The 22,300-nt window shown below is 38.8% G+C and overlaps 2 protein-coding genes across 2 annotated transcripts; both read left to right on the plus strand.

Moving 5' to 3' along the window:
* The first annotated feature begins 590 nt into the window (after positions 1-590).
* Positions 591-6,299, plus strand: LOC113669145 (triosephosphate isomerase). The gene is made up of 7 exons (XM_027185151.2): positions 591-1,019; positions 1,559-1,682; positions 3,094-3,178; positions 3,833-3,965; positions 4,985-5,070; positions 5,343-5,430; positions 6,077-6,299. The coding sequence occupies exons 1-7, from the start codon at positions 911-913 to the stop codon at positions 6,193-6,195; spliced, it is 744 nt and encodes a 247-aa protein (XP_027040952.2). The 5' UTR covers positions 591-910; the 3' UTR covers positions 6,196-6,299.
* A 685-nt stretch (positions 6,300-6,984) lies between these two features.
* On the plus strand, positions 6,985-9,847 carry LOC113669144 (uncharacterized). Its single transcript, XM_027185150.2, has one exon. The coding sequence runs from the start codon at positions 7,120-7,122 to the stop codon at positions 8,818-8,820; it is 1,701 nt and encodes a 566-aa protein (XP_027040951.2). The 5' UTR covers positions 6,985-7,119; the 3' UTR covers positions 8,821-9,847.
* Positions 9,848-22,300: the final 12,453 nt, after the last annotated feature.

A 22,300-nucleotide genomic window follows, 5' to 3' on the forward strand; every position in this document is an offset into this window, starting at 1 on the left:
CTCTCTTGTCTCACTTTTCATGAGTGTCCCTCTTTTAATAAATGCTTCCCTCTACGAATACTCGACATTGCTATTGACAACAACTACTCTTAGTGTACCTTTTGTGATGCAGTATCCAGGTATTGTCTTTGATGTATGGTTTATGAAGGTGGGAAAAAGTTAGATGGAGAGTCGTTAGGTATGAAGAAGAAGGGTAAAAAAATGGTAGAGAGCAAAGTCTGTAAGTGTGGATAATGCTATAGCTTGTTCCATGTATGTTTTCCTTAGCTTGAAAAAATCTAGACCTTACTAATTTTCTTTTATCACATTTATTGTTTCAGATTTGGTACCGATATGTAGTCCCCAGACAATTTTACCAGAGCCTTGCAAATGAATTATTACAAAAACACCTTATCGTAGAGACCAGGGAAACGCAAACGTGACCGGGTCGTGGTTAGGTTTTGCATCTGATTGGTCGAGGAAGAGGTGCGACTTTTCTAGACCAGTAACAAAGCAAAGTGAGGTTTTCAGTCACGAGTGATTATGTTACTAGTACATTAACGGCACACGACATTCACGGGACATGTTGATAGTGCTTGCTTCATTTGTTTCCCTTAATGAAGTTTCCCAAATAGAAACACATTTTTCATTTTCAAGTAATCCTTAAACGTGATAACAGAAAAGGAAAAAATTTGGCTCCATGCCCTCACGAGGGTTTGTTTAAGGAAATCTTATGACTTACATGAAGCAAAAAATGACTGTACTACACAACACTGACTTATATGCCTGCAGACTCAGTCGGTCCGAGGTCCACACTCATTTTTCCTTCGCTGGGCGATCCTCGACCTCTCTGCGGCTCGTCCCATCGTTCGTTAGGTGAAGTGTCAACTTCTGTCCTCAGTTGATCTGTACTGCTGTGGAGGAATTCACAATGGAGAGGAAATTTTTTGTGGGTGGCAACTGGAAGATGAACGGAAGTAAAGGAAAAATAGATGAAATTTTAAAGAACTTGGCGTCAAATGATCTTTCTCCTTCCACTGGTTTGTTTCATACCACTGCTGTTAGGGCCAATATATACATTGTCTTGTTACAAAAGTATTTAGCTGTCGTAATGTTTTTCATCACAAGTAGTCAGTAATGAGTAGTCGAGTTTTGTAAATCAAATAATGCAGTTGCAAATTTTTCTCTGTATGTTGAAATCTAATTTAAAGACGTCTCGCATAGGAGTTCATGCGACTTAGTTGATGTGTTGATAAACCCCACATGACCACGAAATTGTTTGTTTGTTATATTTTGTGGCCGTATTTACTTTTGAAACAGTAAAAAACTTGGAGTTATTTAAGTGTCAAACTTTCCGCCCTTTTGAATGGGTTGTCTTCATTCCCCTCCAGGAGTTTGCAGACAAAAATAGGATTTCCTGAAGGGAAGCTAGAAGTAATTTTTATTATGATTAAAAAATGTCCCAAGATATTTGTTTTGAGATTATTGTTTTAAGATTAATTTGATATTGATACCTTAAGCTTGTGTACTACAAAAAAGCACACTACTAACAGGTATTATATTGTGGTTGTCTAAACAGATGTTGTAGTTTCTCCTCCTTCTATTTATCTGGATTATGTCTGTAAAGCAGTCAAGGCAGGCATTAGTGTTTCAGCTCAGAATTGTTACAAAGTGGCCAGTGGAGCTTTCACAGGAGAAATCAGGTATTAAAGAAGAGTATTAAACCTTAGAGAAGAAATCCTAAGTTCGTAAGCTATAAGTCAGCTGTTTGAGTCACCAAATGGTTAACCAATAAAATTGCTTTCTGCAAGCTGACATAGGATCACATGACCAAAGTGACATTTAGACAGGAGATAGTAAAGTGGCCTGTTGGTGAGTGTACTGGACTGCTGATTGGAAGGTTTTTGTTTAAGCCCTGGCCTTAAACAATACCTCTCTATATATAGTGATGTATTTGAGTACCAGTGAATTACCAGGAGAACCCACTAAAAGCTTGGTTAACCTGTGATGAACTAGTGTCCTATGAAGGGTGATTTGTAACACAGTAGTACCACTAACTCAAAGTCACAAGAGAAGCAGAAAAGAGTTTGAGTTATCAGAGTTGGTGTTGAATTCTAATTGTCCTTTTAATAGTTGATATGAGAAAATTTTATAAAAAGGGGTTCTAATCCAGGAGAAATTTTGTAATATGCTGAATTGCAGTGCATTTTGATTGGTTTTTTATTCAAAATCCATTGGAAAACAAACATATAGATGATTTCATCATTGACAGTTTTTTGTTTCTTTATTATGTATCACAAATAGATTCTGTGGGTAATAGATCACAAAATATTTCAAAATGTGACAAGAACATTGGTGAAACAATCTGTGCCTTGTGTGCCACTTTTTTGTTTGTACCACAGATGCGCTGCAACATGCAATCTATTTGTTAACTGTTTTGTTTAAGGGAGTTGGATTGAACCCAGTTTAAGTAAGTGGGGTTCTATTTTACTCTTAGTCACTTGATGACTCAGACTTAAGTTTAAGATGGCCAAACAAACTCTTAACCCTTTCACTCCCAGTAGTGACCAAGACAGAATTTCTCCTTAAAATATGAACACAATCTCAAGTGAACAAGTGATGAGAATTTAGAAAAATATCAATTAGAGGACTATCATTTGATTCAATACCAAATTCTATAAACGAAAATTATAAGCAGTGTATGGCAGATAGTGGGGAGAATTACTAAAGAGATCATGGGAGTGAAAGGGTTTACTGTAAATTAAGTCAGTTGACATGTTCAGCTCAGGTCTGAGTCAGCTCTGGCCTCCTTAGTGTTCACTTTTTTAATACACTAAACATCTACCAATAAATCATCATTTGATGATTTTCCTATACTTTATATAAGAACTGGGATAAATTTATTGGCTGTTCATGAGATTACAATACATTTTTCACCTTTCAGGCCTTGACATAGTGAACTGCATACCATACAGTCCTAATAACTGCTATAATTTCATCATTCATAAAGTTTATCATATTAGATATACAATTTGTATAATGTATTGGGGTGGAAAGTACATATTTCATATCTAATGTTTGTAAAAGTAACCAGATATTAAATATCCATTTTAGCCCTGCAATGATCAAAGACATTGGCTGTAACTGGGTGATCATAGGACATTCTGAAAGGAGAAAGATTTTCCAAGAGAGTGATAAGGTGAGAGATAAGGAAATTATCTTTGGTAGTTGTATGGAATGTGCTTGCAGGGAATAATATTTGGTTAAGCACTGCACACTTAATTTCTGGTCTCAAGAGAAACAAGGAGAGTCTCTCTTGATAACTTTTTCCAAGGGAACAAACTCTAGAGTGTGAACATAACTGAACAAACAAACAAGCAGTAATAAAAAAAACAGCTGTTTTGTCCATTTTCCATCAATTACTTCACAAAACTTGCCCATATGTTGCAAAATGTAAAACAGAACCAACCCAAAACCCTTAAAGAATTTCTGGTTTCCCATTCTGTTTTTGTTATCACAACGATGTTCTTTTCACACCGTGATAGGCATATTTTTTTCTTTACATGTGTTCCATTTCGTTCCCAATTTGATGGCCTTGTTGATGCAAACTGAGGGTAGAAAAATAGCATCTTTGCTACCAAGTTTGGTAATTTTCTGATCACATGCACTTCTTAATTTGGTGCATTCTAAACAGGCAACATTTTCTGGTGATGATGTAACAGGCTAAAGTTTAGTAAAAAGCATTTAAACATGATGCAAGAAAACAATGTTGGCATGAACAATAGTTCCAAAAGGATCAAATATTTACAAGCTAACATCTAGTTATTTTTGTGTGTAACTGTGTTTTCTTTAGCTTATTGGCGAGAAGGTTGGTCATGCACTATCAGAAGGATTAAATGTGATAGCCTGTATTGGAGAACTTTTGTTGGAGAGAGAAGCTGGAAAAACCATGGAAGTTGTGTCAAGGCAGCTTAAAGCCATTGCTGGTGTGTGATAATCTAAACTTTTACTGTTACCATTGTAATAATACTTCTCTGGGTGACTATCTTACAAAACTTCTGATTGTTTTACTCATCTCTCCTATTTGGAAATTCAATCTAAAGGGTCTGGATAGACTTTAAATTTGAAAGCATGTTTTGACAGTTCTTCTGTCATCTTTAGTTCTGAATAAGGCAAAGTACAAAGTAATGGTAGAAACCTCCACTTAATCACCAACTTTATCATGTTAATTTAAAACTTTTCTTGTAAATGCATACATAGTTCTGTTACTATTGTTTGTTTGTCCAATCAGCAATTTGTTACACACTATAAATTCAACTTTGTATTTTGTATTATTCAGAACTGAAGATGACAGAAGAACTGTTGAAACATGTTTTTAAATTTAAAAAGGATCATTCATTTTCTTGAATTCAATCTAAAGAGAAGAACCTATTCATAGGGTAAAGATAAAGTCCGTGCTCAAGCCAAGTGGTCCACCCAGCTGTAGCTTAACCCGGTTACCATGTCGCATGAAGCAACAAGGAGCATTACTTCCCAGCCCTGGATGGGATACTAGTCCATCACAAGGTCCATTAGGTTTCCCTAACAATCAGCCTGTACCCATTGATACTCTTGGGTGGGGAGGGGCATTGTGAGAGCAAAGTGTTTTGCCCAAAAACACAATGCATCAACCCGGCCAGGTCTCAAACCCAGACCTCTCAACCCGGAGTCTAGTGCACGCACCATTAAACCATAGGGGGTGGGGATCCATTCAATTTTTATTTTAGGGAAGTATGGGTACCCAAATGATAATGCCAAAACCCTAGAGGCCACCTGTCTTTAAAGTTTCTTTGAAATCAAAGAATGGATTGTCAGAAAATGTCTTAGTTATCAAATTGCTTGGCCAGAAAGAGGCTATAAAATTTCCAACTGTTTGTATTCCTGGATAGTAGTTGGCTTTCTCGTGAGAGAAAGAGCCTGCCGACAAGATGATCCCTCATTCCAATTTATACTTGCTTTACCACAGATAACGTCTCAGACTGGAATAAAGTGGTCATTGCTTATGAACCAGTTTGGGCCATTGGCACTGGAGTTACGGCCACACCTCAACAGGTGAGGAAATTTTAACCGCCTAGTATGGTGTGAAGGTGAAGGTGAAGGTGGAACTGAACTATGTTCTGTAATTGTGAAGACGTAATAGCTGCTATGTTCTACACCTCCTATTACAGGTGTCAGTAATTCTTGGCATTTTTAGTATGGGCTAACTAACAGGCGCTGTGGACGAAAAATTGAAGGTCTGAATAGACCGAATTGTGTGGAACCTTACCTTTTTTTTTCACGGGATATTGGTTTAGAATAAGAATTTGTAACTTGATAACTCATAGGCTCAAGAAGTCCATCATCAACTGAGAGGTTGGCTTACTGATAACGTTTCAGCTGCTGTCGCTAGTTCAACTAGAATTATTTATGGAGGTAGGCTTTCTAAATTTTTTATTGAACCGTACACAAAACATGCGAATATTTTCTTGTAAGAAAGACCTCAGGAAAAATCCTTCAACTCATAATTGATAAGTTATGCTGCAATGATCTTGAGGTTGTCAGTGTTTTTGCTTGATCAATAGTCTATAAAGCCCTTTGTAACCTATCAGTCCTAAAGCCACGGCTATTTCTAACAGTGCCTTGTAATTCTATGTATGATCCTGTAGAAACAAATGTTTAAATAGTAAGCAGGCGTTTTTGGTCAAATCTGCGAGTTTTCCGTGTTGGACTACATCTCTGAGGTCCGGCGTCTATATGAATAGACGTAGGACCTCAGAGATGTCCAACACGGAAAACTCGTTTGCCTTGTGCAGCAGTGCGCTTGATGTTTGCTCGTACAACATTAGGCTTAATGTTTGCAACTGTATTTCTATCTCAAGAGCTATCAATAAAATATGTTTAAACTGTTAATTGAAACGAAACCTTTTTTTTTGATGGAACGAAACTGCTTTGATTTAAAATGAAAGGTCCGGACTCGAAACCTCAAAAATGTCGGCGAGTATGGTGTGTGTGTGTATTTGTGCTGAAGAAGATAGAGCCTGGTTGCTCAAATGTTTTATTTGTGTCAATATTTGCACAGGTTCCGTGAACGCCAAGAATTGTAAAGAACTGGCTAAGGAAGGTGATGTAGATGGTTTCCTTGTTGGAGGAGCCTCTCTTAAGCCTGAGTTTGTTCAGATCATTAATGCTAGGTTGTGAGAAAACGTAGGTTTAGTTTGTAGAATTTACGCTTGAAGGAATGTGTTGTTAAAACTGAAAATTATAGTCTCTGGGAATAATAAAAATTGAGAGTGTTTCATTTATATCGTGCCAATCAGATATGATTACTTGTCTTGGGGTAAAATTTTCAAATAAATGCAATTTAGGACTTGAAGATAAAGGAACACATCTGCAATTCAAAACTAAATTACAAAGAGCCTAAGCAACGCCATTTTTGAGAACCATAACGACTTGGGTGATTGACATTTTTGCTGTTTTTCAAATAGCAAACAGACTTAAAAGTCTATGCTTCCGGCATGAGATGTACCAGTGAAGGTTTTAGAAAAAACACCAACTTGTACTTTTGAAAAAGTTATTCTGAACATGGCTGATAAGGCAATCATTGTCTGAACCGTTCTCTCTCAGGATTTAAAAGTTAATTCTCCTGACTAAAGAGCAAACATTTCTTTACCTGAGAGTTTTAAGAATTTGTTGTCCTAACAAAATGTGCATCTTTTATTTTATGTTTTTCTCAATCCTCATGACCTATCCGCTTGACCTCGTGCCTTAAACATAGGAAGAATTTATGTGCTGATCAGGCATGGAAGTCAACACTGGTTAGTCTCGTGATAAAGATTTCAATTCAAGATTTTGAACCACAGCATTTCGTTTTTATCAATTATGCCGCTTTCAACGGAAATTTTTGCAGTTCCAGAAATGCATGAAACAACCTGAAGGGTTGCCATTTTTTTCCCCTTGGCCTCTTTATGTTCATTCGCATACTTAATATGTAAATCCGTTCTTTTGTTGTCATTTATTGAATATGCGCCGCGTGGTTATAAAACAAACAAATACAAAGCTTCGAGCAGATCAGCGACTACTCTTCACAGAATCTTTCGCTTAGTCGCCGGTTTAGAATGAAACATGGCTTCGCCAGTGAGTAATATCGACCACATTTTCAGTAAAGAGGCAAACTGTTCTATTTGTTTGGAGGAGTATGTTGAACCAAAGGTTTTACCTTGCCTTCACAACATTTGTAAGAAATGTCTGAAAGAACTGCTACATCACCATACGCTGAATTTTCGCTGTCCAATCTGTCGTGCTGTTTGTCCGATTCCTGACCGCGGAGTTGATGGTTTTCCAACAAATGATTATTTAGCGCGTTTAATTCGAGATTCGCCAGCCAAGAAAGTTATTCAAGAGATCAGGAAAGCAATGAAAGACTGCAGTGAAAAACTTGTAATCGTGCGGAAAATCTATGAGGAGGCTCGCACCGATATGGAACAACAAGGAGAACTAATCAAGCGCAAGATTCGCGAAGATTTTGAGAATCTCGTCGAAGTTCTGCGAAAGCAAGAAGAAGCCTTGTGCGCTGAAGTCGATAATTTAGTCGAGAAAGAAGAGAAGAAACATCCGGCGTGTTTTCTCACCTTGCAAACAGAGACGTTATTGACTCACATCGAGGGTTCCTTGAAATTACGAGGTGCGTTAGACGTAGCAAACGATAAAGAGCATTTGTTAAACAGAATCAGAGATGCAAATGTAGCGTGTACCAAGTTGAGCCATTTGCATTCCGCCGCTGAGACAGAAAAGACGAAAAATTCGTTCGAATTTATGGGAAACAAAGAAGTTCTTCAGTGTGTTAGTGGAAACATGTTTGGAAGTGTAGGCTTGAAGGGACAATTAACATCTTCAAACACGTTAATCAGTTCACCTGACTCGGATGACTTGGGGAGCCTAGAGGTTCTTAAACCTGGCACAAGGTTTCATTCTCTTAATATACCACAGCCCTTGAAACGAAAGTTCCAGCCATTTGCAGTGGCAATAAACGATGAAGGTCATATCGCACTTAGTGATCAAGGAAATCACGCTGTGTTAATATACACCAAACAAGGAGAATTTGTGGCTTGTGTTGGTAGACGGGGATCAAAAGACGGAAACCTTGAGTCGCCAACTGGTGTAACATTTCTAACGAGGAATTTGATCGCCGTTGCTGATGGGTGTTTGTTTGGTAATCCAGCGCGGATTCAAGTATTTGATAGCTCGGGTAGATTCACACGCTGTCTCGTTAAATTGACTTCTAACTCTCATTGGTTCACGCGCCTCACTACCGTGAACGAAGAGCAAATTTTGGTCACGTGCACACCTGTAATGCAGGGCCACGAGTCATGTATTAAGGTGTTCAACACCAGCGGAGAGGAACTCCTTTGTTTTGGGACAAGCCTCTCAGGAAAACTACTGTATCCTTCAAAAGCTGTTGCACTCAACAACGAGTTTTTCGTGTCAGATGTTGACAAGAAGAACAATCGTTGCATGGTAAGTGTTTTTGACCACGAAGGCAAGTACTTGAGGGCATTTGGTGAATGTATGCTGAAAAAAGATCCAAACGAACGCGCCTTCTATCCGCTTGTGATTGCATTAGATGCAGCAGATAGCAAAGTGCTTGCATACAGTGGGCTGTACAAGCTGGTGCGTTGTTATATGCCTAATGGTTCTTTGGAGTCTTACTACAGTACACTGTCTGGAATCACGGACATGGCTGTTACTGATGATGGCAGAGTGTTTGTGGTTTGTGGAGGAGGTGGTGAATTCCCTCACAGTGTTCAGCTTATATTCCATTACTAAAGACAAGTGTGAAGCGCAAATGATGTTGTTGCTTGTGTAAAGGAATTTACTTCACACATTTCGCCTTTTATTTTCAATTTTTGGTTTTCCTGATAACCTTTTAACAACCTATGCCTTTTGAGTGGTATCTGTGAATACCAAGCGTACACGTACAGAAAAGCGGAGAATTTTTTTTCTATCAAATAAAAACTTGCTCACGAAGAGATTTTAGCAAAAGGGACTAAAGAGCGAGTGTGGCTTAAACGCATTTTTAACTTGAACCGCTCAAATGATTAGTTTTGATTTGAGTAAACACGAGTGTAAGAAATCCTGCATTTTTTCTTTTTAAGCCTATAAGGTTGCTTATCCATTCAATATTTGGGTGTTTAACAAAACTGCATTCTGATCCATCTTCACTTGAGCTATAGGGTTCAACTATAAGTTGATGCTAGGAAAAGTTTCAAGAAGGCTTACGACTAACAGTGGATTTACATTCATTTCATGCAAATCACTCAAAACGATATCTCAAGGTCCACTGAGTGTCTGTAATTGAGGCCTAAGTAGCGTACTTGTTGAATATCCGGCTCTTATGTATGTACGTTTCAGATTCCAGTTACTTTATTAAGTTCGGCAAAAACATTCAGTTAAGTTGAAGATATTTTTCAGTTATATTATGAGCTCGAGATTTCTATACTTATGGTGCGATTTTTTATAAGAAGATAGCGAGTGGGTAAGCCAATCGGATTGCAGAATATATGATAGAACGCTTGTAGATTTATACTAATTCAGTAGATGTATTTGACAGGAACTACATCGACTAGGTTTATTTAAAGGATACTTGGTCTATTTTACAAAAGTTATCTTTAACGGCCACATTTGGAGCGTTTTTTTTTTTTAAGATAACCTATCCAAAACAACTTAAGGGAATTTTTATGCAAGGAAAATATTTTATATTTTGACGAATCGCTACAGTAATTTATATTATGTAGGATTCTATTACACATAATTATTTAAAAACGTTCTTTTGCAAATATTTCATACAAGAAAACGTGTGTTTTTAACATTGTAGTATTTACTGTTTATCCTGTATAAAATGTTGAAAAGCTTATTGTCTTACAGTACAATTTACAATGATAATAGGACCGAGTGGGGTTTAATGCGGTCTGTAATCATACGAGTGATAAACGAAATCGGACGACCGCGAAGGGGGAGTCCGATTAGATAATTACGAGAATGATTATCAACAGAATTGGACGACACGAAGTCCGGTTAACAATTAATCAAAACTATGACAAAATTTGAGAAAGAAACCAGACATAGTTTGTACGTTTTCATAAAAATAAAAACAAGAACTCGGCGAAATGCGAAACACCAGCGCGCGTACATGACGTGTTCTGTTCACTTACAGGCATGACGTGTTAACTGTCCTACACTGTCTCATCATAACCATTACAATTTCTTCAAATGTGACTGGTGCGTGAGCTGCTTCATTTTTCACTAATCATGCTGGAGTTGTAATCGGACAGTGTAATTGGACAGTTGGCTGAAATCGGACACCTGTAATTGGATAGTTGAAGCAGCCAATCATACGTAGTCTTTTCATTCAAATCCACCAATCACAGAATTGATCACAATAGCCATAGCAACAACAACTTATCCTAAAAAAATTGTTGAGTTTTCAAAGTTGAGGAATTTTTTACGTAGACATTGTCTCTACCGCACTTATTTGTCCTCAATGTATTTTGTTTTCGGAAATTGTGACAGTTATGACTAATTTTGTGTTGCCCAATTCTGTCTGTAATCATACTCATTAATGATAAATCGGACCCCCACTTCGCGGTTGTTCGATTTGTTTATCATTCGTATGACTGCAGACCGAATTGGACTCTACTTGTTCCTATTACCATTATTCATTACAAGCATGACGCGTGCACTGTCCTATTAGTGCTCAAATTGAGCTGGTGATAGCCAAACACGTTCGAGAATTTTGTTATAGTTTTGATGGACAAAATCTCTGCCCAACCACCATTAAAGATGCTTTAAATATCCGATCATTAAATCAGCGCAGTGATCCAGCAATGCAGCTCCAATGGTCCTTAAGGAGCAATCGTGCGACGAGCCGCCATGTTTTGCATGTTGTCGTGTGCTATGTTCGCACCCAGGTTTCGCGCGGTCAAGAAACCCTATGGAGCCTCCTTAAGGTGATTCTTTAATTTGCATCGTCAATTATCTGGCTTCGTGCAGGCTCTTCGCTCTTTTTATCCCTTCCATGAACTTTTTTTCAATTTCTCTAATTTAAAAGGAATGATTTGTACACCAAAATTATGCAGTAAAAATATAGGTCGCCGTGCTTGTTCACGACCATCGTACCTCTTTACTTGGTCCATTTATTGAAAAAAAAATATCGCGTTACTCGGAATGCGCGCTCGCTTATTCGCCTGATTACGTTACTTTTGTGCACAGTACAGGATGCACAGTGGATCACCTCAATATGAGCTGTTATAGTCTTAAAAAGGGAAGTCATCAAACGAGCCAAGAAGCCTATTCAACCGAAGCATATCCCTGTTTTTGTAGTTTGAAGAGATGAGAAGTAGTACTTTCTCAGCATAGGATACCACTCTACTTCAAGATTACTATTTCGAAGGGCTTCAAGAGGACAAATGGGTACTGGCTAACTAGCCAGTACCCATTTGTCTTATTGGGTTAAGAAAGTAGAACCTTATCCTTCTCATAGCATAGGCATAGGATTAAGCTCAGAATTAGGCTTAATTTTAGGACTTGAGGTTAGGGTTAGGGTTAGGGATGGGATTTAGATTTAGGTTTTTGGCTTGAGGTTAAGACCTCAAGCCAAAAACCTAAATCTAAATCCCGTCCCTAACCCTAACCTCAAGCCCTAAAATTAACCTCAAGCCCCTAAAATTAAGCCTAATTCTGAGCTTAATCCTATGCCCAACCCTCACCTAACGTTTAACCTAACGTTTAACCTAACCCCACCCTGATTTCTAAAGAAACTCTGGTGCCGTGTCGGTGGGAGAGTATAACAGGATAATTAAGTATCATCAACTGAGTTGATAACGTAAATTGGCCATTGATAACTTTTTTGTAGCACCTCAACAAAAATCCAGCAAATACAGCGCCGAGATAATTTTTCATGAGTAGCGGAGGGGGTAGGGGGAAGCTACTGATAGACAAAATAAATCATTACTGTCGTGAACGATAACAAAATATTTTATTCAAAGTCTTGTTCCTAAAATCAATTCATGTCCCTACAAAGCATCTTCTATGTCTTCTAGTGCAATCCTAAGGATGTCAAGCTTGCGATGTACCTACCGAAAAAGGAAAAATGTTAGCTGATATGAAGAGAACACAACGCAACAGTCCAAAGAAATTATCATAATTACAAGCATACAATATGCTGCGTTTGGAACCAATTCTCTGTTTCTTTCGAGATAAGCACGAGCAGAGCATTACTCTGCTTCTCAAAGCTATTTCGCACTAACGCCTGTAGAGTCACCAGTGGCAGATCCAGACCTTGAGCTCTAGATCCGCCATTGGTCATTATCAAACACAATTCAATTCATCAACGTGCATACCTTGCAAGATCTTACGGCTTTCCTGGTAGAAGAAAGTAGTGTAATCCTGGATGTCTGCATTCGCCTCTTAGTCCTCCTTACAGGTCTTGGTGATAAAATGCAATCCTCTTAAACATCCTGTCCCGTCAACATGAGTACTACCCTCCTTTAAACTTCTTTCATATTTTGCTTCTTAATTGTTTGTCTTGTTCCATCTGTGGACCTTCCGTGTACGTTGAAATACAAGGAATGCAAGAAATAAAAAAAAAAGACGTTAGAAACAAATGTTATGTACTAAAGTTCTCCTCATTCCAATCTCTGATTACTTTTTGCAGGCTATAAATCAAAGGCCACTGTGGACGTAATACTCCCAACAAGTCAAACAAAAGTCACTACCTTTCTTCATATTTCATTACTGCGAAGGTCGCTTTCATATTCATTTTTATATCGTTCTTGTTGAAACATTTAATGAAAACAGACTTGTTCTCACAATCTCTCCCTTTGGAGTAGGTTCTCTAGCCGGGCTACTTCCAAGGTTTTATATGGATTTGAGCAATAGAGGAGTTTAAGGGAAAATGACCACACCCATTATCCTCCTGAATTCCACACATTCCATAACAGCTACTACTACCCTTCCCCCCAAATCTTTTTCGGAAACTAGAAGAACTAGCAACTTTAAGTTATGGTAAAATGAATCAGATAACGAAAATATATTTTTGAAATTAAATTACTTGGAAACTGTCCAAATTTGGCTAAATTAGCCTCCAGGCCAAAGTGTGAACAGCCATTGTTATAGCGTGTTACCATACATGACCCCCAAAGTATTTTTTGCGGCAAAACATTCTGTGTCCCCTGAATTTCAATCTCATAGGCATCAACTGATTTCTGTTTCACGTGGTGATCCTCGCTATCTGTCTGCATTTAAACGTCACGGCGTTTATTAAATATTTCGTGATTCGCGTGCGGCGTTTACACGAGGGCGGCGTTTATTCAAAATCCAATTTATTTCTTGCAAACAATGATGTGGTAACTGACCTTTTTAATTTGAAAAAACACAGACATGTTATAGTACCTGTATAAGAAGTCATTTTTTTATACTGTTCTCAATTCCACAATTTGCATGTTAATTCTACTGTAATACATAACGTGAATGAAGATCTAATGTCTGATTTGCTTTCTCAACATCAGAACTGGTATATTCAAAGAAATTTGTGTCTGGGTCATTCAAAATTTCCAACTGCGATCGAAGCAGTGATCGCTTTTTTTTTTTTTTAGTCTATTATTCTAATAAACACTGCATCATGGTGTGGCGTCTATTCAAGGCCAGCGTTTATTAATATTTCTGTTCCAAAATTCAGCGTTTATTCGAATAAATACGATGTAGAAGGATTTCCAGCACAGAGAAAAGCCGCAACATCACACGAGAAAAAATGCGATATTTTCCACGTGTGATTGATATCGCCAATCAGCTTCTGAGACGTCTCTCGCCTTTCGCGCTACTCGGTTAGGTTTATGAATGAACGGCAAAGCCTTTACCAAGCCCAATCTTACATGGTTGTTTGTCGGAATTTCCTTGGATTATGGCTGCTAAAACACTGAAAAATCCTTATCGCTTACAGAGAGTGACGTTCCAACTTTCCTAGAAGGAGAAGAAAATCAAAATGCGACCAGAAAAACCAAAAGTTACGTATTCAGTGGCTTTAGTAATGGCAATTCTCGCAACTAAGAACGAAAATCGACTGCTGAAAGATTTGCCACAGGCTGATTTTGTACGATTTTTTAATTTTGTAAATTGAAAATTACGTCCATTGGTTTTGTAATGTTTCAACGAATGTTTATTCAGGGTTGTCGTTCCTTTTATTTTCATCCGTTAATAACGTCGACTTTCCTCGTCAGCAAAGGGCTATTGTACTTATATAATAAACAAAATAATAGACGGTTGCTTGTAGATATGGAATTTCTCTTCTCGTGTTTAACTCGACATCTCACTCGTTCGCTGCGCTCACTCGTGAGCTATCGAGTTGAACACTCGAAAAGAAATTCCATATCTACGCGCGCACTTGAATTAGTCTTTATTTATGAACGACGAGTTATTCGGAGGAATACTCCTAAAATAGATTGGCTGGCCCATTTTACCGTTCTCTCTTTCATTATGACCTTTATAAAACCCATTTCCAGGTTGTCTTTAGCCTAAGTGTACCCGTACCCTCCCCTCGGCTACACGTAGGCTCGGATGCCTTTGAAATCACGAAATTGATACAGTTTTAATAAACTGGACCATAACAAACTTTTCCTACAGTTTAATAATCCCAGAACACAACGAGGCTTTTGATTCTTAATTTCTATTGGTCTCCTAAGTAACTAGTACACATTACCTACTTTAAATTCACCAGTCAACTGTTCGCTAAATTAAAAAAATATATATATTGGCAACCATTGATTTACAGAGAACAGCTTTATATAACCATCTAGTCGACATCGAAATACTTTGACAAGCATTTCTTGAACGTAACATCAAAAGAAACTCGACCTTTGATTGTCTCGCTCTAGTCCTCTGGTTCCTGTTTTTTAGAGACTCCTTAAAAACAGTCGACTTATTATATTGCGACAAACACACGCTTCCCATGGCTAGCTGTAGGACAATATTTTATTATTATATTTTTATACTAATCAGATCCCCGCATTGGGGTGAGACAAATATGCAGTCGGTAGCTTAGTCTTATCGCAGCCGTTTTCTGTGGTAGATCACACCAATAAGATCGCGCATCAAATGCCTTGGGCATCGTTATATCTTATGTAGCATATACACGCAGGGTGTACAATCTCATGTTACATACATACAGTCGCATCAATTGGTGTGTATTTAAGCATGTGATAATTTTCATAGTAAATAGTAAATATTCATAGTAAATATTCCATGTGTTCGTGGTGATGAGTTGTGTTCATTTTGACAGACTTCACCTCATCACGTGTCAACTCCTAGTAGCATAGACTAATAAAATACCCTGGGGATATAAAAACTATAACTGTAAAAGGCCACGTCGGGCACAACCCTTACACTCTACTCTAGGCCACCGTTATGACTAGATCTAGCGACCGCCCTCCCACCCCGTGACGAAACCGGGTTTTTGGAGTGCATCCTCCTGACTTTCCGTCTGGTTTGGGCTTTTCCCAAGCCAGGGCGATTCCCCATACCTTATTACCTAACATGAATAAAATACCCAGGGCAGAATACTATATTATGGGTAAAACTTGCGAATGTGTCAAATGAGCATGATATGGATGGTAACTATATCAATAACGTGCGCGTATGAAGCTAAATGAATTTCACGCAAATAACAGATAAAAATGTGACAGACAGTTTTCAACTCATCTTTCTTGTCTATCAAACGTGGGTTCTTTCCCAAGGGCTAATAAATATAATCAAGGTAGGGTTCCGCTGATGTATCCCCTATTAGGGATGCACGAGAGTACCCAAACTCCTGGGGCCGAAAACGGAAGTCAGGTGGATCACAAGCAAAATAATTACGCAATCCAGACACGAAAACTAAGTCAGTACAAGATTCCTCAAGATTACTTCTATCTTGATATCAGCTTCTTCTTGTATCTTAGAGCCTGTTTACATGGAGGTGGGGGACCCCAAGTAGGTGAGGTAGCCCGCCTAGCCGTGGTCGAAAATTAAAACGCGTTTACATGCAATCTTACAACCCCGGGGTGCTGGGTGAGGTTTCATGAGGTTGTTTTTGCGCTTGCAATTAAGGAGTTTGAGCAGAGACGTCCCAAGCTCACATCTCGAAAAAGACGAAAGATTAATTCTCAGACACATGTATTTATTCATGAAAGCGTCACGCGTTGTGTTACGCGGTGTTAAGTTTCGCGAGGAACCGTTGACTTAATACGTTATACGGAATAGTTTGGGAAACCAAATATGGTCGATTTACGACGCTAAATATTCCTAAATGTGAACATTTTACACTCCGTTGCGGTTTCTGATGATTTCTGCCATGAGACGGCTAAGAAATGTACAAAGTTTTAGAACATACAAGTTTCGCTTTTGAGCTTTTTGCCATGAACGCGAGCCCGGCTAGGCGGGTTACCCTACCCTGACACGTTTACATGACAAAATGTCACCCCGGCTGACAGGGTTACCCTACCTGGCAAACTGGGCAAACCGCCTAGGCGGGTCACCCCACCTATCATGTAAACGTGATCAAAATAAAATGAAATTATATGGCTGGGCGGGTTACCTCATCTACCCTGGGGTACCCCATCTCCATGTAAATAGGTCCTTGGAACCATGTCATCTAAAAACATCTCTGAGACCTTTACTGATGATGAAGTCCTCGCAGTTAAAGTGTCAGGTGTCCACAAGATACTTAAAACTTTTTGCAATCAAAATGGATGGGGGTATGTCGACCATTCAAATATCTCTCCTGAACATGACCTAAACAGGAGTGGTCTACACCTCAACACTAAAGGAACTGCCCGACTTGCGACAAATTTTATTAATTACTTAAGAGGTGATTAGGGTATTGCCGACTGGGAAACGGATGAGTCCTTGCCTCCGCGAATAAATCGTTAGTACACTAACAATAAGGGCGACCCATCCACTATCAATCCATTTGGCCTGGGTTTTGTTATGGCGGCATTAAATATTAATAGTTTACTTGCACATTTGGATGATCTCAAATTTTTTGTACTCGACTCCAAAATTGATGTACTGGCTATCACGGAAACGAAGATTGATAGTTCGGTCAATGATAATGAAATATACTTGCCAGGATTTGAGGTTGTTAGGAAAGATCGCTCTGTTTATGGCCGAAGTGGTGGTGGTGTTTGCATATATTTACGGAGTAACATAAATTACCAGATCCATAACGATTTATGTGATGACCGTCTTGAATGTGTTTTCATCCAAATTATCAGACCCTTTCCAGACCTTTTATTGTCAGTACAATTGAACAAGTCTGTTTTCATTAAATGTTTCAACAAGAACGATATAAAACTGAATATGAAAGCGACCTTCGCAGTAATGAAAAATGAAGAAAGGTAGTGACTTTTGTTTGACTATTGTATTGGTATAAACCTCCAAACTCTCCCCAAGAGAGGAGAGTGAGTGGGGTGATCTAAACTGTAATATGCATGACGGATCAAATCATAACTCATCCACTTTAACGAACATACTTGATATATATGGACTAAGTCAATTGATCTCTGAACCGACTAGAATTACACCCACTTCGATTACGTTGATTGACCTTTGTATAGCTAGTTCGCCCGAAAAAATATCAAAAGCTGGTGTAGTTCATCTCGGTATCAGCGATCATTCTCTGGTCTTCATGACTCTTAAAATCTGCTACGAGCGAACTGGTAGTCATCGCACGATTGAGACACGCGCTTTTAAAAATTTCAACCACCACCATTTCCTCGACGATGTTGCGCATTAGCTATGGCATAAAATTTTTTCAGAGACAAATCCGAAGTGATGTGGGATGTTTGGAAAAATTTATTTATGGAAGTAGTTGATAAGCATGCCCACTTCAAAATAAACGGGTCTCCCATAAACACTCCCCGTGGATTACATATGAACTGACTCGCAAAATTTATAAACGGAATTATATGAAGAAAGTTGCTATTCAAGAAAACAGCGCGACGGCTTGGGAGCGATATAAGCAAGCTCGAAACGAAGTAAACAATGCCATTAAATCGGCAAAGAAACAGTATTTTACGCATAACTTGGAAGTGAATAAAATGAATCTTCGAAAAACATGGAAGCTGATTGACGACCTAAGTTCACGCAAATATGGCAGAGTACGAAATATTTCCGAAATTAAGGTAAACAACGAACCTATTTCTTCTGCGGCTGAAATGGCAGAAGTCTTTAACGATTTTTTTTGCAACTATTGGATCAAATTTGGCAAGTGAAATAAAACCGTCAACCATTGACCCAGAATTCTATCTGCAACCCACGGACACAATATTTTCTCTTAAGACCCCAAGCGCTAGCCGAACTCGAACAACAAATTCTGAACTTAACAATCTTTACAGCTGGCTAAAAGCCAATAAGCTTAGTCTAAACATCGCGAAAACTGAGTTTATGGTGATTAGAACTCGTCAAAAGTTTCTGGCAGAAAATTGTAGTGAGATTAATATCCAATTAGATGGCCATCCAATTTGCAGGGTTGATCATGCCAAATCATTAGGTTTAATTATTGATGACCGACTTTCATGGTCTAATCATATCAAAGAACTATGCAGAAAGATATCCTCGGCAATAGGTGCTCTGCGGTGCATTAGGTCCCTCGTTTCTCAGTCCACTGCAGTACAAATATATAACGCTTTAATCCAACCTCATTTCGATTACTGTGCCCCCGTTTGGGATGGATTGAGTTCTTATCTATGTGAGAAACTACAAAAATTGCAAACCCGAGCAGCTAGGGTTATTCTGCAAGCCAACTGTGAGGTAAACTCAAGCCTGCTTCTTGAAACTTTGAAGTGGGACCAGCTATCATTAAGAAGAAGAAAGCAGAAAGCTATAATGATGTTTAAGAGGCTGTCTCTCTTATTTCCACCCGGTCAATTTTGCGTCAAAAATAATTTTGCCTGAAACTCTGTTAACAGAAAGACTTTACCTAGGAAAGAACTAAATTAGATTTGGTTTGATTCGAAATAATTTTCTGACTGCATTACGGGCCATAATTATTTCCCAGTCCGTAGGGACCGTCGCAACGTTTCTAAAATTGAAAAATAGGCATATTTTGTAACGTTGTAAAATATTTGATTCGCATAGTTAAGCCACAGAATTTATATCAGATTGCTTAAAAACCTTTCTAGTTTGCCAAGAAAGTTAGAATTTGCCCTCTCGACAAATTTGAAAAGGCGAATTTTAGCATATTCTGACCACTAGAAATCGCCATCGGCCGATGGCCGTAAATAACCTTGATTAAGACGCTAAGTTTTGGGATTTGGGACCTGGTTGACGATTCTATCCTACACAGCCGTTAAGTTTAGACCTTTATAGGCAAAAATATGCAAAAACCCCTGTACGTTTTCGATTTTTTAAAAGTTATGACCGTTTGAATCAGCACATGTACGAGCATTCGCGATTTTTCCGCCTACACCAAAATCGAACCACTGGAGCAGATTTCGTCATAAATACAGCTTACCCGCTTTGCAGCCCGGCTTCATGGCTCACTTCAGAATTTTTCTAATAACCAAATTGGTGAAATCCATGATAACTTCAACAAATAGCTAGGTAATGCCTTCGAAAAGTAGGCGGCATCCATCGTGATTCGTGGTATCAAAACAATTGCCGGAATTGGCCACATTTCGCGGTGAATCACCCATTTAACATCGCTGCAGAGCTGAATTTTTTCCAAAATCAGAATATAAACTCTCCATGTCTGGAAGCTGAGGGAGAAATGAAGGTTTTAGGCTTCTGAAGTGAAGAATTAATCGCTTAAATTTAGATCCAGTTCGATGTTATACTGTTCTCACAAAGGTCCGCACAAAAGAGAAGACCGCTGATAGCTTGTGCCGTACGTTGTGCCATATGGTTTTGTTTTGTATCCCAAAGTAATATTTGGGCAGAAAAATTTTGGATGAAAAGAATAAATGCTTTTACCTGGAGTTTGATATCATATAATGAATAAATCAATTTCAAATATCCTGAGCTTGCTTCTCTCGGTTCCGCGTCGATTGTGTCCACAGAACAGCAACCTGTCAATAGCCAGAGAAATCATGGGTTTATGTGAAATTTCAGATATTCCTCCCTTCCCAAACTGGTGAACTGGACTTTATGATAACTCAAGCAAATACCTCCAAAATTAAGCGGTCGGCATCTGTCGATACTCTTCTTTGACTCGTTGTTGCGAACTAAACTCGAAAACTAAAGCCATGTTTCGCGCTTAATGTCCCGTTGAAACTTTGGATTGCAGCTGTATTCTCTTCAAGAATCAGTCATAGAACTCCCCTTGTAAGTCTATGTGTCAAAGTTTGGCGTTTTGGAATTTAAAGCTGAACGATTGCACTATCGCGCATAACAAAGGTCCGCATTAATCATTGCGGGCGAACCCGCTAACCCTTTATTTTTTTTTTGGAAGGCCTGCAAGTGTAATATGGCATGCAAGTGCTTTTTCGAAACCAGAGAGGCTTCAGTCTGTAGCGAGTCTTCAGCGAGGTTGTTAAAGCTTTCATTGGACAGAGGATACGCATTGACGAAACACCCAGTGAAGGGAACAACAGCTGCAGTAAGAATAGTAGACGAATCAAAGAACACTCTGTATAAATAAGATCGAGCATTTTAGTAGCTTCCACAACTTCGATTCGAATATGGAGATATCTGAGAGTTTGGAAATGTTATGGCATCGGTAAAGGGAAGTACATTCCATATGACGTAATTTATATCAAGCACCAAGGTCAAACGTCCCTTCAAACCATAGAATCTCAAGGGTTTTATGATCCTCCTGAAAAACGTTTGGTCAAGCGTCGTTCAAAGGGCAGCAAGGAAACAGAGAGTAGAACGCCATTGTTTGAATGCTCTGTGTTTGGATGTGTTGAAGTGTTCGAAACCTTTTCGCAGCTGGAGCTGCACCTGGACGTTGGAAAGCATACAGTCAGCAGGTTAAAGCCAGTATGATGCAATCAAAAGGGACTGGGCCCTTAAGTTCTCGTCGATAGATACCGCTGGTATCGAGTGTTCGAGCTGTTCGTTAGATTCTAGTACACCACTCACTTCTCCCGTGGATAATTCGCCCCACTTGTCTTTACGAACAGGATGGGCCGTGAGCAAACCAAGGGGCAGCGTTAGATTTTCAGAGAAGGTAAAAGAATACCTAACGGCACGGTTTACACTTGGAGAAAGAACTGGGCGAAAGGCCGACCCCGCCCAAGTTGCAGTGTACATGCGAAATGCGAAAAATGAATCAAATGCACGTTTGTTCACTAGAGAACAGTAGCTGACAAAGAACCAAGTTTAGAGCTTTTTCTCCCGGCTAGCAGCAATGCGGCGAAAAGATCAGGGTGTGATCGGGATATCACTGGATGAGGAGGAAGATATCCAATGCGTCCAGGAAAATTCCGAGAGATAAGATCTGGTAGACAAAGTTAACAAAGAGATCAAAGTCTCACATCCAATCTGCTACGATACGTAGGACCTCTGTGAACGTTACCACAATAACACACTTCAGAAATTCAATGTGGTTTTGTTGAGAGCCATCTGTAGTCATTTTGAGATCCCTGTAAAATTGAGATACAAAAAACAGATCCTCATACACAAACTGTCGGACGTGATTAGTGATTGTCAGTGTGTTTCTCAGTAGACTTATGTAGACAATGTCTTATACGGTGGCTGAAAGTGTAGAATATGCTCTACAGATACAAACTACCTTTACTTCCGATATCAATTTCTGACGGCGTTGTTATAGTGTAATATATTATAATATCTAGTAGTCGGTGAAATGTTTTGATGAAATCGATTGAAAATTTACCAAAAGCAAAACTTATAACATCTATTCATACGAAGCATGTGTCAAGTTTTTAACACGTTGGTAGCCGATTTCTCCGGCTATTGACAGGTTGCTGTTCTGTGGACACAATCGACGCGGAACCGAGAGAAGCAAGCTCAGGATATTTGAAATTGATTTATTCATTATATGATATCAAACTCCAGGTAAAAGCATTTATTCTTTTCATCCAAAATTTTTCTGCCCAAATATTACTTTGGGATACAAAACAAAACCACATGGCACAACGTACGGCACAAGCTATCAGCGGTCTTCTCTTTTGTGCGGACCTTTGTGAGAACAGTATAACATCGAACTGGATCTAAATTTAAGCGATTAATTCTTCACTTCAGAAGCCTAAAACCTTCATTTCTCCCTCAGCTTCCAGACATGGAGAGTTTGTATTCTGATTTTGGAAAAAATTCA

Source organism: Pocillopora damicornis, chromosome 8 (genome assembly GCF_964200805.1).
Source record: "Pocillopora damicornis chromosome 8, jaPocDami1.2, whole genome shotgun sequence".
Lineage (NCBI taxonomy): Eukaryota > Metazoa > Cnidaria > Anthozoa > Scleractinia > Pocilloporidae > Pocillopora > Pocillopora damicornis.